Source organism: Ambystoma mexicanum, chromosome 3p (assembly GCF_040938575.1).
Source record: "Ambystoma mexicanum isolate Mex_15411 chromosome 3p, UKY_AmexF1_1, whole genome shotgun sequence".
In the NCBI taxonomy this organism is placed as follows: domain Eukaryota; kingdom Metazoa; phylum Chordata; class Amphibia; order Caudata; family Ambystomatidae; genus Ambystoma; species Ambystoma mexicanum.
The window spans coordinates 107,500,572-107,522,023 of NC_090925.1; the positions used below are offsets into that span (position 1 = coordinate 107,500,572).

The window sequence follows — 21,452 nt, forward strand, 5'->3', positions numbered from 1 at the left end:
ACAGCTACTCTTTCTTTGATGTTACTGCCAGTCTTTTCCAGTGGATAGCAATACATAGGGCCTCATTACGGCTTCAAAACCGTAATGCATCCTGCAACGTTGAAGCTGCTCGCTTTGGTGTAAATGAAAGTGTTCATATACACCGCACAAGTGTATATGAACACTTTCATTTACACCAAAGCGAGCAGCTTCAACGTTGCAGGATGCAACGTTGAAGCTGCTCGCTTTAAATGAAAGTGCTCATTTACACCACATGGTGTATATGAACACTTTCCTATACACCACAGTAAGCAGCTTCAACATCCTGCAATGTTGAAGCTGCTCACTTTGGTGTATAGGATCGGCAGCATTTTCGTTAAATAACGATTTCCTCGTTATTTAACGAAAATGCTGCAGAGATTCTGCAATCCGCCTGTTTCCATTAGAAACAGGCGGATTACAGCGAAAGCATTGTCGTGCTTTGCTATGACGCAGGCCCACTTCAGAATAGCAGTGGTGCCTGGGCGTCACGAAATGGCGCAGTGAGTCGTGCTATTTAGCACGTTCACTGCGCCATGATGAGAATCGGGCCCTGAGGGCTTTGGTGTACATGAAAGTGTTCATATACAACACACGGGTGTATACGAACACTTTCATTTACACCAAAGCAAGCATTTAGCACGTTCAATGCGCCATGATGAGAATCGGGCCCTGCGTGGCCCGATTCTCATCACGGCGCAGTGAACGTGCTAAATAGCACGATTCACTGCACCATTTCGTGACGCCCAGGCACCACTGCTATTCTGAAGTGGGCCTGGGCGTCATCGCAAAGCACGACAATGCTTTCGCTGTAATCCACCTGTTTCTAATGGAAACAGGCAGATTGCAGAATCTCTGCAGCATTTTCGTTAAATAACGAGGAAATCGTTATTTAACGAAAATGCTGCCGATCCTATACACCAAAGTGAGCAGCTTCAACATTGCAGGATGTTGAAGCTACTTACTGTGGTGTATAGGAAAGTGTTCATATACACCCGTGTGGTGTATATGAGCACTTTCATTTAAAGCGAGCAGCTTCAACGTTGCATCCTGCAACGTTGAAGCTGCTCGCTTTGGTGTAAATGAAATTAACACTTTCATGTACACCAAAGCGAGCAGCTTCAACGTTGCAGCAACGTTGAAGCTGCTTGCTTTGGTGTACATGAAAGTGTCCATATACAACAAAGGTGTATGGACACTTCCATTTACACTGGTGGCACTCCTCCAGTTTAACGGCACCAAAAGGGTACCGTAAATGTGCCCTAGATATTAAACTGGAGGAGTGCCACAAGAATAGGCTTACAAAAATCCAGTTTCCGAATGTGGCGGTTGCTAGGTTGGTTTCCAACCCATCCCAGCAACCGCCACATATATTCCGAAATTGGCGCATTCCTTCCGACTTTGGGGGAATGCGCCAACTTCAGAATCTTAAGTACCGAAAAGGTTTTTTTAGCTCCCTTTTCGATACTTAACACCAAATTGAGAATCAGGGCCTAACAATACTATATTCAGCATATCACTTATTGGCTCAGACTTAAATAACTCCCTCTGCTCCACACCCATTTCCAATTTGCATTGCAGTTTGAATAGCAGTTTCCATTTGTAAAGCAGCTTCAGCAGCAGTTTAAATAGCATTCTGAGTGTACATGTTCTATTTGGGAGCAATATACCTAGTGGTTTCCTATTACGATAGTTTCAATAACTGTTTCAATTGGTAAAGTAGTTTATGGATTGTTTCTCCTATTTGTGCAGCAGTTTGAGTAACTGTTTCCTATTTGAATAGTTTATTAATATTAGTTTAATAAATAATCAAAATGCCTAGTGGTATAACGCTTTACAATCAATCCATCAACAACAAATTCAAGAAAAGAACCCAGTAGTCGGGCATATACCAATTCCATATGAAACTGCATCACGAGAAGAAAAAAAACATTTAAAAAAATCAATGTAGCTGACAAGCATTAACACATATTAAATACATACATTAAATATTGGCATCAATAATGATATTCAAGTGTATATTTTGATTGTCCAGCAAATCCGACTAACACCCTTGTGCAAGTGTACTTTGGAGCATGCACGACCTTGCCATGACAGTTCTCAATACTGCACTTCCTGCCAAGCAAGGCAACTGGTGCATCCTCCCACCACCCATCCCACATGTCCAATTCATCCAGTCACTCAGGCACAAAGAGCTTTGGATAGTGGCTTGAACAGACGTTTCCTCTATGAATAGGAGTTTGTGATCACGTTTCAGTTTGAAAAGCAGTTCCAGAACCAGTTTCCTCGTTATATAGCAATTTAAGTAGCCATTTTCTATCTTAATAACAAGTTGTAAATACATATTCTGTTTGGATAGTCATTTGAATAACTATGTTAGTTTGCATAGCAGTTTGAAAAGTGCTTTCTTGTTTGGGTAGCTGCTTTAGTAGCAGCATTCCCTTTGGCACCTATAGTGGCATTACTCTGTGGTTTTGTTTTTTGGTCCGACTACATCAACTAGCTTTTGATTTAAAATGCTTTTACGATTTTCCCTATTGTAGAGAAAAGCCATAATTTTTCTTTTGTATATGTTTTCATTACACAATTGTTCCCCTTGATTCACAGAGAATTTAAGTGGCATAATACATCACAAATTATGATCAAAAGTGAACAGACTAGGTGAAGCGTTTTTATTGAACCCTTAAACTATTAACAGCATAAACACTTTAACAACATTCGTCATTAAGGCCGATTCAATCAAGTTGGAGGTCTGGAAAACAAACTGCAAACGGACTCACAGTATAAAGAATGCATTCATTAGTCACAACAAATGGACAAATAAAGGCTATGTGAGTTATAAAAAGGTTCATTGAACTGACGCAAACAAGTAAAACAAATTGAAGTAGAATTAGAACAAAGACAGACTGATTTATGTCAAATTAAGGACTTGACGCCAAAATGTTCTTAAACCTTAAATTCTGACAATGGAGAAAACATCTTCCTTCTCCAAGTTGACAGTTTCTGAATCAAACCCGTTTGACTTTTTTCACTGTCGTCTATAAAATTAATATGGATATGAATCGAGAAATAATACAATACAAATCAAACCTCTTGCTTTTCTTTTACTTTAGTGACTGGAAGCCATAGCAATTCTCCTGCATCTACTGTTGTATTATGCAGCGGATCCACCTCGGAGATGGTCATTCACTAGTTCACATCAGGCATTCTGCAGTTACATTCCCAGGTTTTGCTATGTGCTTATCAAGCGTATAACTGGACTGCCAGTGCACCAGTCATCGACATTTTGTGTTCTCCTTTGGACCCATTCCCCCTGAAAAAGCCTCACAGATCTGACCTTTCGATGCAGTCTTTTTGTCAACTGCTTCAGTACACCATGGATGAACTCACAGAAAAAAAGTTCCATACGTCACACCCACCATTTGCCATGTCACCTGCATAGTACCACATTCATCTGCAAAGCACACACATGGGCACCAACACATTATTAACAGTCACCTTCATAGACCTCATTGGGAATATGGTCGTACAAATATGGTATTTCAAATGCCTCCTATGTTTAAAAAAAACCTAAGAGTTGGGACATATGGGATATTTAGTGTACAAGGTGCAAAGAAAGTACTGCATGCAGTAAATATGCCAGAAGAAGTATCACATTCAGTACTTTCTAAGTACCTGGAATGCTAAATATCCCCTGCGAATCATCGTTAGGGGGTGTTTTGAGAAAAAGTGTTTACATATCGCATTTTTAACCGTTAAACCTATAGCTCTAATGAGCCACATAGTACAGCTTGAGTGACAAGGATGGTACATGACTAACTTGAGAACATTTTAGCTATATATGAATTGCAGGGGTATAACTTTGCGTGTGTAAAATATTCATACATCAAGATTGATGTACTTAACTGTTGCAGACGAGAAGTCCCATAAGAAACACATGACTAATAAACACACAGAAACATTTTGACTACAACAATATGATAACTAAGGAGAGTCAGGAAATAAAAGATCACAACCTGAGAACTTTATGTGCATAAGCACATATGATCTGAGTGATACAAGTCCCCTTGCTTTGTGCCTGCTCTCCAAAACGAGGCGGCAGGGCTAAGATTACGTCCTGTAGACAATCCTGGAAGAGTATTCGACTGATCGGGGCTGAAAAATCAGTATTCGGCAGGGGATTTCTTGTTGCACATGAAATGTCTTGTTGTTGTGCACACATCAAATGTAAATTTGCCGGCACTAAAGACGCCACATCCTCTTGCTGCACCCTGATAAACCGTTCCAGCTATGCCACTATGAAAAAAAGAGAAGTTAAACATTTGTTAAATGAAGCCTCACTTTTACAAACGGAACCATTCTTTGGGTTACTAACGAGACATCAGTTCTCATTTTGAAAACTGACTTCCATCTCTGCAGTATCTTCTGATAAACGCATGCTACATATTTGGAATTTCTGACACTGAGGGGGCGGTAGTACTTATTAACTCATGAGCTGAGTGAGCAGACAGGTGGCTTGACAGAGGGATGGCTATGAAGCAGCTGAACTAATGAATGGAACTGCTATAATCATCCCATGAGATGTTGGTGTCATTGCTGCAAAACTTTAAACAGATGATAAACAAAAATACTACAAGTGGCTGTTGTGTAGCGGCCAACTCATTCCATCCTTCCCTTACCACTTTCAAAAACTGCTTTCTGGGCATATCATTTCTTTCAACGTATTTTATTTAGTGTGCTTGGTTTTAAAATAAACCTTGCCAACTTTTAGAAATAAAAATGTACAGGGATAAAACATTACCACTATAAATACTAATTTAAATGAAATTCATTAAATATTCCTTAATTCATTTCCAGGAAATAAAAACCATAGAAAACGTAATGTTGCTAAAATCATGGATATCTGTGTTCCAGTTAACACCGTGGGTTTTCTTCTGTTTCCTTGAAAAGGGGACCTGGCCTAGCAGTTCGGGCTGTGCTGCTTCCATAGGTGGCAGTACCTGACTCATTAGCATATGGCTGGACCCCTTATGAAATGGCACAGACGGGCTAAAGAATGGTGGTGTGGAAGGATGCCCAGAGCCATGACAGTGGTTCAGATTCATTCAAAACCTTCCACCCATCACCTTTTTGGTTCCAGTTAATATTCTATGCCAGAAACGAGGTCCTGATATCATCTCAGTATTATGGACAAAACGGCAGAAGTATTTTAGCCTCAGGCCAGTCATGTGGACAATGTAAAAGCAGATCTTAAAGTGTTTGCAAGGGAACAGTGCAGCAGATTCTGAAACTAAAACGCAACTTCATGTACAGGTTCTTACTGAATGGATGAGGACATTTTAAAGAAATACAGGAGGATCACATTTGTGTTGCACCAATTTGAAAACCAAAGTTTCTTTTTTGCAGTCCCCGGGTTTGAGCTGAGTAAATATACAGTAATGTTTGCGGTTTGCATAAATAAATTACATCCATTCTACCAACATTAAGTTTCAATTGAAATATTGACCAACAAGTTTTTTCAAATATTCAAATAAAGTGTGGGAGTCAAGATCTTGACATATAGTAATAAGAATGTTCACTTAATTATAGCTTGGAGAGACAAAAAGTCTAACTCATAATTTATAATCGATAGAGAGACACAGACCAGCAAACAGAGGACTTTCCTCAAGATTTTGCCTTTGATCTTGTCCCAAAGGTCCGACTTGTCAGGGTAAAAGATTTTCGCAACGAAGGCCAGAGCTGACCTAGCCTTCATTTTACAGTATTGCATTTTTGGAAACAGAGAAAACCTTCCAAACATAAAATTCAATCTCTGCATGTGGGAGTAGAAGACACACACCTTAGTGATCTTCATTCTTTTTTGGTTTAAAAAAAAAACTTTCGCCATTTATTATGTTAAGACACACAAACAATACAAAATAAAAATAAACAACATACAATTCAAAATAAATCAATTCCTTAAAACAATTATTTCACATTCCATTCAGTAATATATATATATTACCCAAGGGCCCATTATACCAGGTTAATTTGTTACATTCAAAAAATCGCTCTCTTTTTACTCAATTGCAACAAGAAGGATGTTTGATTTGACAATATTCGGTTCCACAAAAAATCTGTAATCGGAATAGAATCACCAAACCCAATATTAATGAAGGACCTCATTACACGGAAGGCGGTAAGGGTTAACGGTCACCGGTATGGTGTAGACCAGCCGTTAAAGTTGGGACCTTGGTGCTAATTACGGTACCGCAATTTGCGGTACCGTAATTAGCTCCTTCCCCATTCCCATTATGCCCTATGGGGCAAAAATGGGAATGGGGAAGGGCCATGGAGAAAGGGGGAATTACAGCCCTGCCAACCTTGGAATGGGGTGGTAATTCCCCTTTCCTCCATGGTGGTACCGGTATGGTACCGGCAGCAACCATGGTGCTAATAGCACCATGGTTTACCGCCTACCGTGTAATGAGGCCCTATGTCCATATTGTTACAGAATCTTCACAACCTATCGTCTATTGTGAGGCGTATTAGTCCTGTCCTAAAGAAAGCCGAAGGAAATGTAATTATAAATGCAGGCATATTTTCTCTTGTCCTATGAATAAGGTCAAAAATCCGTAAAAGAGGAGCAGGATTTGGTTTCCTGTTTGTTCGTAGCCCATTCAAAAATTGCTAAAGAGGGAGTTGCCAACAGCTACGTTTCACAAGAGCCGATCGTTTGCAGATATGATATCCCTACAGAAACAAAACGGACCACCTGCAAGACCGAGTTAGCAAAATAGGCCTCATGAAATTCTATAAACACAGAATTCTTTATTGGAGACTGAACTTTGTGGAACAAATGCAGTCTTTTTTACTAGACATATGCCTTTAAAGAAGAAAGTCCCATTAACTGCCTCAAAACAGAAGTAGGTACATAATTAGGAAGGCCAAAAACGGGTTTCCAGATGGTACCTTCAATCCTCTTTAGGTATTCACATGCATTTACTGATCAACACTTCAAACTTTATGTCATGGTTGGTACCACATTCATCTTGTGAAAGTCAATAAGAGGAATGTAGGAAAATCTACAAAAGGTTTAATGAATAACTTTCATCTGGGCCCGTAAAGGTTTGAGTATTTAGCAATCTATCCCAAAAGACTTTTGTATTTTTCTTTTCATTCACAAAAAAAGGCCAAATATTTAAGCAATGACATACGCTTTAAGGTATACTACCCACCAGGCAAATTTGCCACTTTTTGTTCTATTAGCAGATATTTTAATATTGGATTTATTTATATTTATTTTCAAATTATTATTTGAAGCATATTGTTTAAAAGCACAGCTAAATCATACAGCTCTCAAAAGGAATCTAAAGTAAGATATAGATACCTGGACCTTTTAGTCTGCATAGGATAGCCAGGAGATTCTAGAATTCCCAAATTGTACAGGGAAAGTGTTGCTGCTGTTCAACAATTGCCTCAGATCGGAAAGATAAAGGTTGAAAAGCATAGGAGATAGCACACAACCCTGACATAGACCAATCGCAGTATCAATCTCCCTTGAAACCTGACCTCACCTGCTTAGTCTTACAATGATTTTTGTACCAGTGTTCGGCATTATAAGCATTTATCAAACACTGTGCTAAGGTCCAGGCAGGCCAAATATACCGGGGTGTTACCTTTTTTCAAGGCCCTTAAACGAAGGAGGGATAATATGAGACCATTGAGTGTAGTACCTATATTACTTCTAAACCCAGATTGTTCTTGTTTTAATTGGTTCAAGCTCAGCGCTCTTTCTATTTTATTTTAAAACTCTTTTTTATTAAAGTTTCGTAAACAATATAATCCAACAAATTAAGGAACTGAAGACGGCAGCCCCCCAAATCCCCCCAACTGTGAGCACTTTGAAACACTTTTGTGTATAGGTCCAATATAAATAAACAATTACAAGAGTGCAGACCATTAAAAAAAGACATTATTGTCTGTGTCCTATGCATCAGATAGTGGGTCAGCTTCTACTGAGCTATCACTCCTAATCGTTAACAAATAGGATATGTTGGGACCCCAAATGCCCTTCGGCGTTGATGCCGGGTGCGTGACAGCTCCATATTCAGTCTCTATATCATGACAGTATAGAACATAAGCCTTCTATTGCTCATGGTCAGGGGGGCACCCCCTCCCCCATATCATGACCACCCGCTTCTTTGCAAGCAACAGCAAAAGTCCCAGTAGCCGCCTAACATACTTCGGAAGCTCATAAGTGTAGCCAAGCAGAGTCACCATGGGGATTGCATCACCACCTCTCTGACTATCCCTGCACTAGTGTCAAAGACTTGTGACCAGAGCACTTGTATATTTGGGCAGGACCATGATGGGTGTAAAAAAGTGGCCAGTGAGTGACATGCATCTGAAGTCTCAGGGAAGAACCTGTGGATATCACCGGGGTCAAATAAAACTGATGGAGAAACTTGAATTGTATTAGTTTAGTTACTGTTGATTGCCACCTTGCGTGTCTGCCTACAGCAGTACTTCCAAGCATCATCGGAAATAGACAGTCTGAGAGCACCCTCCGATTTACCATGAAAGTCCTTTGCCCACCCCGATGACTAATATATAATGCTAGCGTATAGCCAGGAGACCATCTTAGACCTAGTTCCCAGGCTGATCACCTCATGCAATACCGGCGCAAGCGGGGGCTCCCCAGGAAAACCAGCGAACCTGCATTTCAATTCAGTGCATAACCTGAAATATATAAATATATGAAGCTCCGAGACCTCAACCTTCGCCTTACAAATTCTAGCGACAAGAACTGTCCTTCCGGGAACAGATCTCGCCAGCACACAAACCCCAGTTCATCCATGCATTGCGCAAAGACCCTCTCCCCCGTCAGCAGAAACCCTGGCACAAACTTGATAGGGAGGAGTACAAAATGTCACTTCGTGTCCTTCCTTCAAGGCGCCTTCATGCCCCGCAAGTAGGTTCAACCATATTCTGTGCCCTTGTCACGCATTGCAGTGAGGTGAGAATCACTGTCCACAGAACCGATGGGGTGACTATCGCCCTTCAGATCTGGACATGCGCTCTGTTCTGGACCGAGTCGTACCAATACGCTAAGAATGAGGCCTGTAATGCCACCCAACAGGACTCGAGATCAGCGAGTGCGAGGCCCCCCCTATCAAGTGGGGCCACGATTTTGCCCCAGCGCACCTGAGCCAGCTTCCCTTGCCATAAGAACCTTGTGATTAGTGCCTTCAGTGTTTAAAAAAAGGTAGCAGGGACCACCATTGGCACATTGAGAAAATTATACAGAAACCTAGACAGGATTACCATTTTAATTAACGCTACCTACCTTATAGGGATAAAGGCAAGTGCATACACCTCCCAAGGGTCTCCACAGTCTGATCCAATTTTGTTCCATAGTTTTCTCAGTAGTGCACCTAAGGTGACCACGCTACGTTCACCCCCAAATACCATGTGTAGTCCATGTGCCATTGGAAGTTAAACCATCTAGGAACCTCTTTGTCCCATCTGTTAGTGGTAACAACAGACTTGGATGGGTTTACATTAAGCCGCTAGAAAAGCCCAAAATCTAAAATATCCATGATAACTGGTGCTAAATTTGTCTTGGGGTCCCTTACACCACAATCAGATCATCGTCATAGAACGAGATCACAAGTTTGTGTATGAACAGCTGTACCCTTCTGTCAATGTGTTTGGCTCGAACCAATTGCGCCTGGGGCTCCAGTCAAGTGCAATCAGAATGGGGGAAAGTGTGCATCCTTGCCGCGTACCCCTCCCCATTCTGATAGGGACTGAAATCCTCCCATTTACCCACAATCTCGCTACAGGTCCTTCATATAACAGAGATACAAGCTTTATAAACCCCTCGCCCAACCCCATGCGTTGCAACGCCGAGAATAAAAAGGGCCATTCGATCGAGTCGAATGCCTTCTCGGCATGGAGAAGGTCCGGTGCTTGTGGGGATTGCTGCTCAAGGGCTGAGAGTATACCAAATATTTGGTGCAGCCCATATGATGTGGACCTCCCGGGTATAAAGCCTGCCTGATCTGCTAGGACACATCTTGGCATTATCGCAGCGATCCTATTGGCCAGAGCTCTGGCGAGAATTTTGCTATCCATATTTATCAGAGAGATCGGCCGGGAGGATGCGCAGCTTTCCATACATCGATTTGGGCAGAGAACCCTCCCGCAGCGCCTGCTGGTAAATATGTAGCATGTGAGGAACCAGGAGTGGAGCATATGCCTTATTAAAGTCAGCAGGGAGGCCATCTGGGCATGCAGCCTTTCCTGCAGGGAGTGCTTTGATGGCTTCATGTAGCTCCTGCTCTGTTAACGGTCTGGTCAGCCACTCTCTTTCCTCTTGCGCCGCCTAGTACAACCCAACTTGATCCAGGTACCCATCAAGGGCAGCCTGCCCAACACTAATTTTGGAAGATTATAACTCATGGTAATAACTCACCATCGCCCCCATTATTTCCTCATCGTTCTGCAAGAACCCCCTGGTAGGCGATTGTATTGCCGCAATATGCGACCTTGCGGTTTTGAATTTGATCATCCGAGTCAGCAAGTTCTGTGTTTTCTGACCCTCACCATATCGTCTCACCGCAGCCTGCCGATTGAGGAATCTCATCCCTCATTCTTCGGCATCCCTTAAAGCCTTCAACTCCTCATGAAAACGAGCTTGAGTCCCCGCATCCGATAGAAATTCGGCTTCAGCCTCCAATCCCCTCAGCACGGCCTCACTGGCGGTCAGCTCTGCCCGTATCCCCCTGAGGATCCCGGCCTCTTCAGGATAATACACTTAAAGGCTTCCCAAAGGGTAGAGTAGGACACAACCGAACCCCCGTTCTCTTGGAAGAAGTGAATTAAGCCCTCCCAGACCACCACTTGAAATATCAAGTCCTGCAGGCTCTCGTTTTAATTGCAGTTTCCCTGGGATAGTGAGTGTCACAACTACGAGAGCATGATCGGTGGGCGTATGCGCCAAAATAATACAACCTGTAATGCAACCTGAGCCCCTCCTAGAGATCAAGAAGTAATTCAGCCTTGATGCTGAGCCATGAACTGAGGACCTAATTGTGTACCCCTTACTCTGTCTGTGGTGGTCCCTCCACACTTCTATAAGCCCCTCATTGCCACAGATATGCCTCAATTTACCTGTGGCCGCCACTGACCCCCTTTTATATTCCTCGGAGCAGCCAAAGCAGCGTTCATGACTGTGTCAAAACCCCCTGCCCAACATCACTGATTAGCCACCTCCCCATGTATCATGACAATCAAGTTAGAGAGAACCGATGCTGCGACAGTGTCTCCATCTTGGGCCCTCTCCAGCCAGACCTTATCTTTGAGTGACTGCACCGCTTTCTACGGTATCCAGGAAGTCACTTGTCTCCTCAGGCGATTGTATTTAAAGGGCCTTGCCATTTTGCTCAATTCTCATGGCGTATTTGAACCCCTTCAATTTGAGACGCTTCTTCCCATCCATAAAGCTCTTTCCTGAAGCTTGCACTTTGTTTGAAAAATCCGGAAAGAGCCGAATCAGATCACCCTGATATATGAGAGAGCTCAGTTCCCGCGATCCCAGTAATTGAGAAGCTTGGCAATAATGGGTCTGAGAGGTACGCCAGGAATGGGGGGCTGTCCGCCAGGAATTCGGTGCACCCTTTCAACCACAAACGCTGTTGAGAAGCCAGGATTGCCAAGCACCTCCCGCAGGAGAGTGTCCAACAGGTGTTCCATGGGCCCTTCCTGCCGTCTCTGGGATCCCGGTATTACTAAGGCTGTTACGGCAGGATCTGGATTTTAAATCGTCCTGTCCATGGGCTCTCTGACTGCTTTTTTTCACTGCACAACCTTGCGCGACTTTGCAGCAGGCTCATTCTCCACGGTGGACAGGCCCTGTTCTGCTTCATCCAGATAGTCTCCATGTTGTTCAGCCTGACCTGCATGTAGTCGACCTTACAGGTAAGGGTGTCCAATTTTTTATCCAATGAGCCGATATCGGTCTGCAGTTGTACCAGCATGCCCTTTATATCTCTTAACACCTCTGAGGAGGGCTCCTCTCGAAATTCAGCTGCATCGTCCATCTCTTGAGACCCCTTCAATACTTGTTTTTGCTGAGATGGAGAAGCGTATGGAAGATTGGTCTGCGTTTTGTCATGTTTCCCCATCTTAACCCGTGCTATTAAACAAGCTTAAGAGGATGTACAAATGTGCTATCTTGGGTATTCCAAGATGGCCGCCGGACAGTGAGGGTGTGTGTCCCTGTCCCTCCGACCGGGTAACCTAATAAGAACTTATCAGCAGCTCATAAGTTCTTATTGACCTCCCACAGGTCCCGGAAGGTTGAGGAAGAGTAGCCCACACCTGGAAAATCGGTCAGCTGCTGAGCAAGGACGCAGGGATGTGGCAAGAATACCTGCCTGGACTGAGGAGCAGACCCGGACATCATGGGAAGTTGCGAGGAGGGGCCACCAGAGCTCAGCAAATGCAGCATTTGCGGGACAAGAAAAGGTGGCCCTGATCCCACTGGGACGACAGAGAGAGGGAAACAGCAGCGGTAGAGGCGCGGATGCCACCGAGAAGAAATTGCAGCGGCACAGAGACTGATGAGGCGAGAGGGCCCGGACCGCAGGAGGAGCTGCGCAATGGGACCTCCAACAGCAGAAACAGGCTGGCGAGAGGAGAGGAAGGTAGCCTTTGGCAGTACAACAAAATCAAGGAAACGGAGGACCGCGCGGGGTAACCCCTTCCCCCAGCAACACAACGTGTAAGAGAGAAGCTGAGGAGTCAGGAGATACGACGGACTGCAGTCGGCTCAGATAATATGCATCACGGGAAGCAGAGTGAGCAGCCTGCTCACACAGAACATTGGAGCAACAAGTGTGGAGCAACCAGAGAAACCCGTGAGGAAGGCAGAACATAGCCATTCATGGCCTGAAGGAGGAGGACCCCCATGACAAATGTACACAGCGACAGGGCCGTAAACAAAGCGCACACGGAGGGGGAGAGTGAGGGAAGATACCGCAGGAAAGGAGAGGGGAAGAGGCGGCACCAGATTGGGGACAAAAGTGAATGAAATAAAGCACCTGCCATAAGGGGGAGAGAATAAAACCCAAGGAAGTGCACCCCCCCCGGAGACTGGAGACAGGGAGCGACCGGGGAAAAAGGTGGAGAGACGAGCGACACAGGGAGGCAGGCTAGCAACAGGAGAATCTGCAGTGTGAATGGGGAAATCAAGCACATAGGTGCTTCAGAAAGCAACGTGGATGGCAATTCAGGGAGAGGGAGGCTGAAAAGCCTGCCCCTCCCAAAAGAAGAAGTAAGCGGGATATTCACGGAATAAGAGGCCAAGCAAAGGAAAGGGAAGATACTGTGGCCACAAGTCCTAGATCAGCCCCATGTCTGTGCAAGAGGGGTGATGAGGAGGTTGAGGAGATAGAAGGCAGCAGGACTGCAAAGAGGAGAAGGATTGGCAGTAGATAGAGTACACACATCAGCGGCATAATTGGCAAAATATAAGTGGGAGACAATTGAGCAGCAGTCCCTCATTCTGAACACATAGTAAGTGGCGGAACACGTGCAAGCTGACGAGTTAGTCTCCAGATGCCAGGGACTAAGCCCAGAAGCACCCCAGCAAGAGCGAAAGGGTCAACGAGACTGCAAGGTTGACAATAGCAACGATGCTGGAGGCTGCAACAGCAGGTAGACACACAAATACCCGAACCATCAAAAGAGACAGCGGGAAAGGTTAACACGGAAACACCACCCGAGCTGGCACTAAATAAAGAGGAGTTGCAGGACTGTTTGAAGGGAATGAAAAACAGGATGATGGAATCCTTCCAGGACCAATTTGGGAAAATGAAGGAAGAACTCAAGTCATCGCTTCAAGAGGTCAGAAGAGAGATCAACAAACTGGGCAATAGAGTGGATGTGGTTGAGGATGGCCTATCCGAAATGCCTGAAGAGGTGAAACAGAGCAGCATTCTGCTGGAACAGGTAGCCAGTGCAACACATAACCTGGAAATTCAGGCAGAGGACCTTGAAAATAGGTTTTGCAGGTCCAATATGAGGTTCAAGGAACTTGTCGACGCTATGCTGCACTGTTTTAGCAGACTCTTGACCGGAACGCAACCTGAAGAGGTATTAAGAGATCGGGTGCACATACTTGGCCTTAGAGGAGAGATCCAGGGGCAAGACCCTGAGCCATTTTAATAGCCCTGACCTCATATACCATGAAGGAGGAAATACTTAGAGAGGCAAGAATGCAACATGACTTGACAATCAACCGAGTTCGAATTCAGTTATATCAGGACCTAGCACTATAAACATTACACAAAAGAAGACACAAAAAGAAGACAGATGCAGCCGGTTACGAAGGCCTTAATTGCTAAACACATAGCCTACAAATGGACATTCCCGTTTGGACTGCACTTTACATTGGAAGGTAATCAACAACGGATTACCACGTGTTAGGAAGGATTATCACTGTTGCATACAGAAGGGGACACAAACCAAGAGGAACAGGGTCCAAAACAAAGCACCTCAAACGAAGTTGCCAGACCGTGGGAATGGTCGTCGGACAAGAGAACGAGGCGTGGAAGGGAAGTAAAACTGTCAGGCCCTCCAGGGGTGTAAGCTAATAAAACATGGACTGGAGGGAGGGAGGAGGGCTTAGTAAAATAGTAAGCTAGGTAAAGTGAGAGCCTGGACGGAGGAGGGAAGGCGAGGCACCTTGGAATCCACATCAGGGTATGGAAATATCCTGGTGGAGGGAATTCCTGGGATTGTACAAGGCCCAACACCCTGAGGGGACACCAGGGGGCGTTCGGAAGAACCCTGGTCACTTTGGGGTAAAGGGAAAATGGAGTGGGAGGGGGGAAGTTGGGTTTAGGGGAGGGAGTTGGTAAGGGGTTGAGGTATGGTTTAGAGTCCTTGGGGTTGTTGTATGGTTCAGGGCTCCAATAAGGACGGAAGGGGAAAGGGGCAGAAGCCTTAAGTTAATGGTATACAGTTCCAAAGATATAACGGATGGCTGAGGCGACGATTATAACCTTGAACGACAGGGCTTAAATTCACCAGCTAAACACCTTTCACTTTTGGGGAGACTTGTTGAATTTCAGGCATCAATAATGTTCTTACAGGAGACACACCTCCTCCCTAACGATGAACAGAGGAGGTCGCACAAGGCTTTCCCCAACCAATATTATGCGTCAAGTGGGAAAAAGACAAAGGGGGTTGGAATTCTGCTTGGCGCCAGTCTGAGCTTTAAAAAACAACACTTATATAAAGATCCCGAAGGATACAATAAGGGACCAGCTGATTGCAATGTATGCTTCCAATGAGAAACAGGATATTTACCTAAGGGAGATATTGCTGAAATTGGGAGAGTGGTGAGAAGGACAGGTGGTGATTGGTGGAGATTTTAACTGTGTGATGGACCCTACATTAGATAAAGCACTCCTGAGCGGATGGGAAGAACAGACAGGCATTGGGGAAATTATTTAGGGCTCTAGGGGTAATTGAAACACAGAGATTATTTCATGAGCAAGACAGGGAATACACACACTACTTGGCAATACACAAGGGTTACTCAAGGATTGATATGGTCTTAGTTTTCGCAACACTGATCCCGCAAGTGATAAAAGTAGAAATTGGGGTTAAATACCTTTCTGACCACGCCCCGTGATAATACAAATTGAAGTGGCCAATGACAAGGAGAATAAGCAGAAATAGTGGAGACTGAGGGAGATGATATTGCGGGATATACCACTTAGAGAACATACAGAGAAAATAATAAACAACTACTTCAAAGACAATGATAATGGGGAAACAGACTGGAGGATAGTGTGGGATAGTGTGGGAGGCAGGGAAAGCGGTGGTCCGGGAGAATTTATATCGCAAGCCGCAGCATATATAAGAGAGAAAGGTCTCATCACCAAGAAACTGGTGGCGGAGGTAAAGGAGGTGGAGAAGCAGCATAAAGCACATCAGACACAAAAAACGTTGAGAGCCCTACGGAAAGTTAGATCCCAGTTAGAAGCGCAAGTTGCAGATCGCGTGGCACAGACACTATTAAACACTTAGCAAACATACTATACTGAGGGCGGGAAAGCTAACCGATACTTAGCTGCCAAATTAAGGAAACAAAGATCCCGTAAGTACATAACCCAACTTAAAAATGAACAAGGGGAGCTATGCATGGCGGAAGAGGGGAACATGAAAATAATGGAAAGATTCCATGAAGGGCTGCTGAAACAAGAAGACCTAGACCCCTCGCTACAAACGACCTATATGTCAACACTGCTTTTACCCCAAATTACAGAGGAAGGTAGGGACACACTAAATAGCCCAATAACAGCACAAGCGGTTAGTGACACAATAACGGCCTTACCAACCAATAAAACTCCAGGGCCGGGTGGGTTAGGTAATGGATACTACAAAACCTTTAGATCACAACTGCTGGCACCATTAACACGACTCGTTAATGTCATCACGGAGAGAGACAGGATCACAGAGGACATGGGGAAATCCACCACAATACTGATACTTTAACCAGGAAATAATCCCAAAGATTGTGCCAGCTATCGCCCCATCGCGCTGTTAAATAGTGATGCCAATATATACACTAAGCTCCTAGCAGCAGGATTAATGAAGGTACATAGGTGAGGATCAGGCAGGCTTTATAGCGGGGTGGCATACGCAGGACATTGTAAAACGCGCCATAGATATCATCGATCTGGGGACAAGCATGGGACAGCGGTTCTCGGTAGCAGCGTTAGATGCACGACGGGCTTTCGATAGTTTAGATTGGGGATATTTGCGATTGGCCCTGGAGAGATTTGGGTGTGACTCCAACATTACTAGGGTGTTTCCATCAAACTTTCAAATACCAACAACAAACTTTCTGGTTAATGGGCAGAGCTCGGCACAGATTAAAATACAGAGAGGCACGTGTCAGGGGTGCTGTCATGGTGCAGGCACCCAAAACCCTGAAACTGGTGGGGCCATCCCGGACGTTGGCCCCCTTGGGGGCTTATCAGGCCCCAGCCAGGCTCACCTGGGCTCAGTCCTGGCGTCGCTGGAGCCAGGCTCATGGAGGTGTTAGTCACATGGTCCATTAACTTGGCTCTGAGAGGCTGAGCCATTCAGTTCTGGGTGTGGCCTGGAACTACTTTACCTGAGAGAAGGGATACAGAGAAGAGGACTATTTTCTTGGAACTACTTGCAAGGCTATTTAAACCGCACCCAACAATCTGAACACGCTTTGCGTTATTCTGCACTCCTGCAGCGTAACGCTCACCGTGCCAGATCAGTTCTTGCTTTCTTCTGCCACGCCCATCCAGAGTCTTCCATCCATCGGCACCTGCAAACAGAGAATAACGGGAGTTATTTAAGCATCGAAGGCCTTACCTGCAGTACATCCAGATCTCATCTCCTGCTTTCCCACGGACCGCCGCATCTGCAGAACAGAACGAAAAGCACCCTCTCGGGTAGCTACTCACCTGATCGGCCTGCTCCAGGAACTTCATTGGACAGTTCTTCACTCGGCAGCGTGCCGCAGCTCGACACCGCCACACGGATCTTCTATTCTTCTTCCTGGACTCGCGCCGTACCTGCTGAACAGAAAAGGACAAACAGGTTAGCCGCACATAGCAAAGAAAAGCTACAGAGACGAACATTTGTGTGCCCTGCAAAGCGCTATACTTACCGGCAGGAATCCTGAGCATCATTGTCAAGAGGGTCATCTATCATCCGAAGGTCGCTTAACGCCGCACCTGTAAGACATTAACGGACATTAGTTATCTTGAACAGAAAGACTTAAAGGCAGTCATTCCAAGCAGTTATTGGAATAGAGACTTACCTGCTTACTCCCGGGCCTTCTACTTCAGCAAATTCCAGCCAGAAGAAGTGAAGGATAGACCGGAAGGAGGTGAAACCACTGACCAGCTCCATTCGGTAGCTAATATCTTGTTTCCACTTGCAGGCTAACATCTCCTGAAGCAAGGACTAAGGGGAGACGCAAGCTAGCATCACTAGCCAAGCAGAGCAGCATCAGGACAGACAACACTCTATGCACACAAGCACGCCCCCGTGGAGACTAGGTGAGCGTGACAGATGCTCCCTATCTCCTCTAAATTTTGCAATGGCTATGGAGACCTTAGCAGTGGCGGTCAGGCAGGATCAGGGGATTCTGGCGGTGACTTGTGGGGAAGTAATACACAAAATCATTCTGTGCGTGGACGATATATTGTTATTTTTGAAAAATACTAAGGTCACACTACCTAGAGTAATGGAAAGGCTACAAGAGTTCGCTACAATCTCGTGTTTCACCATCAACTACAAAAAAACCAAGGTGCTAAACATAACGGAGGAGCGAGGTGAGATTACAAAACTGGGCAAAAGGTACTCCCTAATTTGGGAGACGAGAATATAGAATATATGGGGCTAAAACTGACGAGGGAATTTAGAGGGCTGAATGGAGCAAATATAATACCGCTTTGAAAGCAATTACAGGACGATATACGTAGATGGGATGCCCAGGAACTCTTGTGGTTTGCACAAATTGCGGCAGTCAAAATGACCCTGCTTCCTCGATTACTTTATGTGGTAGGTTCCCTCCCTGTACACATATCACCCAGAATGATTAAGGAACTACAGGCTGCAATATTCACCTATGTATGGCACAGAAAGAAACCGAGGATACAAAAGAAATCCTGATGCGCCCAACACTCCTGGGTGCTCTGAGGGTCCCAGATGTAGAGAGATATATCTTAGTGGCACACATAGCACCGATGTTGAAATAGGCAGGGCAAGACAAACCAAAAGGTTGGTGCGGGATAGAACAAGCGGTCACATCCATTCCACTGAGAGCGTTACATGCTCTCAGCACAGGGTCCCGGGGAGCAGAGGGTCAACTGCTGGAAGCTACTAAGGTGTCTCTGCAGGGTTTGGATCATGCACTCAGAAGGAAGAAAATACAGCGAGGACTAGGCCCTTTTTCACCAATGGCCCATAATGTGGATTTCACCCTAGGCCAACAAAAGAAATTCTGGGATGCTTGGATGGGAACGGATTCCATTAACCTAACGGAAATGTTTCAGGGAGGGACCCCCTTCTGTTTGAAGAATGTAAACAGAAATTTGGTATGGGGAGAAGGAAAGGTACAAATACATACAGATTAGACATTGGATCTCCCAAAAGAAGATTAAGGAAGCAGGCACAAGGACTCCGGTGGGGCTAGAACTGACCATGCATGAAGGTTCGACAACCAGAGGGGTAGCAAGACTATATAGGTTGGTAGATAACGTGCAAATGGGAGACAAGGTCTCGTATAAGAAAAATTGGGAGAAGGATTTGGGTGAACCAATCACGGAAGAGGAATGGGGACAGATTTGGAGGAGGGCACATAAAATATCTAAACCAGAGCTTTCAAAGAGTCAGTTATAAAATCTGTTGTAGATGGTACCTGTCCCCCATCGACAACACAGAATAAACGTAAATTATCCCCCCTGGTGGTGGAGGGAAAGGGATCTATACTACATGTGGTGGACATGCCCGAAAGCCGTAATTTATTGGAAAGAGATTCTGGGACACATAAAGGAGATCACGGGGGGCGGGGTGGTGCAATTACCAGATTCACCAAAGGTGGTATTGTTGGGGGTAGAAGTGGAAGGGGTCTAGGCAGCAGCCAGGCACAACGCCACCCTCATCACACATTTGCTGATGGCAGCGCAAATTACAGCTAGGGTGGAAAATGGTGGAGGGCCCTATAATTGCATGGGGGTGGGGTTAAGATCTGGGGTGTGATGGCTATGGAGTAATTATGCGCCTTGAAAGCAGGACGGTATCAGAAGTTTTTGGCAGTATGGAGGCCCTTCCATGAATATGTAAAAGACATGGAAAATATTGCTGTCACAAACCTTTGTTAATGTTTGTGTGTGTTGAGCAAAAGAAAAGGAAGGCAATGGACTGCCCCTGCTGTGAAGGACGGGGAGTCTCCAAATCCAGAGGAAGGCTAAGCCATACATGTTGGTGTTAGGGAGGGACAGGGGAGAGGCGAGGGGGTAAGTTGGAAAGGTAATGTTGAAATCTTTGATTTTGTGTCATAGAAAATCTCATGAGCACTATTGTGAGGGAGGAATGGTCGTTTAGGCCCCCTCCCCTTCAATCCCGTCCCGCACGCACTCAATGCTCATCCCACGGTTGGCCATGCGCCTCTGGCCAAGGGTGCCTCGGGACGACACATACAGGTGCAACATCTATAAGAGGTTGGATTACTGACTCCATTTTGTATGAGCACTGACTCCATTTTGTATCTGCCTCAGCAGGCCTCACAGAAAAGCCAGCACAGGCCCGCACCTCTCCCTTGGGCCGCGCACAGTCAGCCAGCTACTCCCCCCACCGCCTTCCCTTCGGTGTCTCTGTAACTGTCCTGTTCCCACAAAAAGCTGGGCGCGAAAGGTTACAAACAAAACATTGTATCTCGTGCCTTCTTGCCTGCATCACTGCCCTGTAAATGACCGGGCCAAGGGCTGGTCTTGGAAAAAACCCATCCATCTCCACAAACCTGCTCCGCATTCAGAGACCCTACTCAAAGGATATACTACTCATACAACCTCTACCCTCATCCCTTATTTGATGTAATAGATGCCTGCCCCACAACTGCGTGCCACTCAGATTCACCCCTACCACTAATCCTGCGTGTGACCATATATCCCCCATTGTACTAAATTGTAGAGATTTAGGCCCCAGCGCCCTTGCCCCACAGTCTAGGCCAATTACTATTAATATAATACAAAGATATGATGTTAGAAGAACCATGTGACAGAAGAACAAGTTACTTACCAACTGTAACGTTCTTACAACTGGATGTTCCTCCCACGTATTCCTCATCTTGTGATAATTCGTTTCGGCAGCTTTGCTGCATCAGAAATAAAAATGTAGACAGAGGGCGCTATTCTCGAGGTCGTGACGCCGAAATGTCCCTCGACGGGCTCCGTACCGTGTCGACGTCACCGATGGTATAAATGGCTCGAGCCGCACCCTTTGGCTTCAGTTCTGTTTTTTTGAGAAAACAGTCGTGGAACATCTAGGCGTATGCTGTGACTGATAGGCCCATTGTGAGAGTAAATTGTAAGAAAATATAAACTATGCTGCGGGGTAGGCTGATAGGGTCAATGAGGAATACGTGGGAGGAACATCCAGTCAATGAACGTTACAGTTGGTAAGTAACTTGTTCTTCGAATGGATTGTGTCCTCCCACGTATTCCTCATCTTGTGATAGATTCCCATAGCAGTGACCAATTTGGAGGTGGGAGTGCTAGTTTTTGTTTTCATGTACAGAGTGAAGTACTGCTCTGGCAAAAAGTCACTCATTTGAGGTTGAGGCATCTAAGCAGTAATGTTTGATGAAGGTATGCATTGATGCCCAT

At 45.1% G+C, this 21,452-nt stretch overlaps 1 protein-coding gene across 1 annotated transcript in view; it reads right to left on the bottom strand.

The window, feature by feature from the left end:
- Window positions 1-2,668: 2,668 nt before the first annotated feature.
- The window catches only part of LOC138579493 (C-type lectin domain family 2 member L-like), a 523,525-nt gene continuing 504,741 nt past the window's right edge, over window positions 2,669-21,452 (bottom strand). The window contains exon 4 of the mRNA XM_069649815.1: window positions 2,669-4,314. Coding sequence (XP_069505916.1) covers window positions 4,182-4,314 — 133 coding nt within the window. The 3' untranslated portion in view covers window positions 2,669-4,181. The remainder of the gene's footprint in view (window positions 4,315-21,452) is intronic.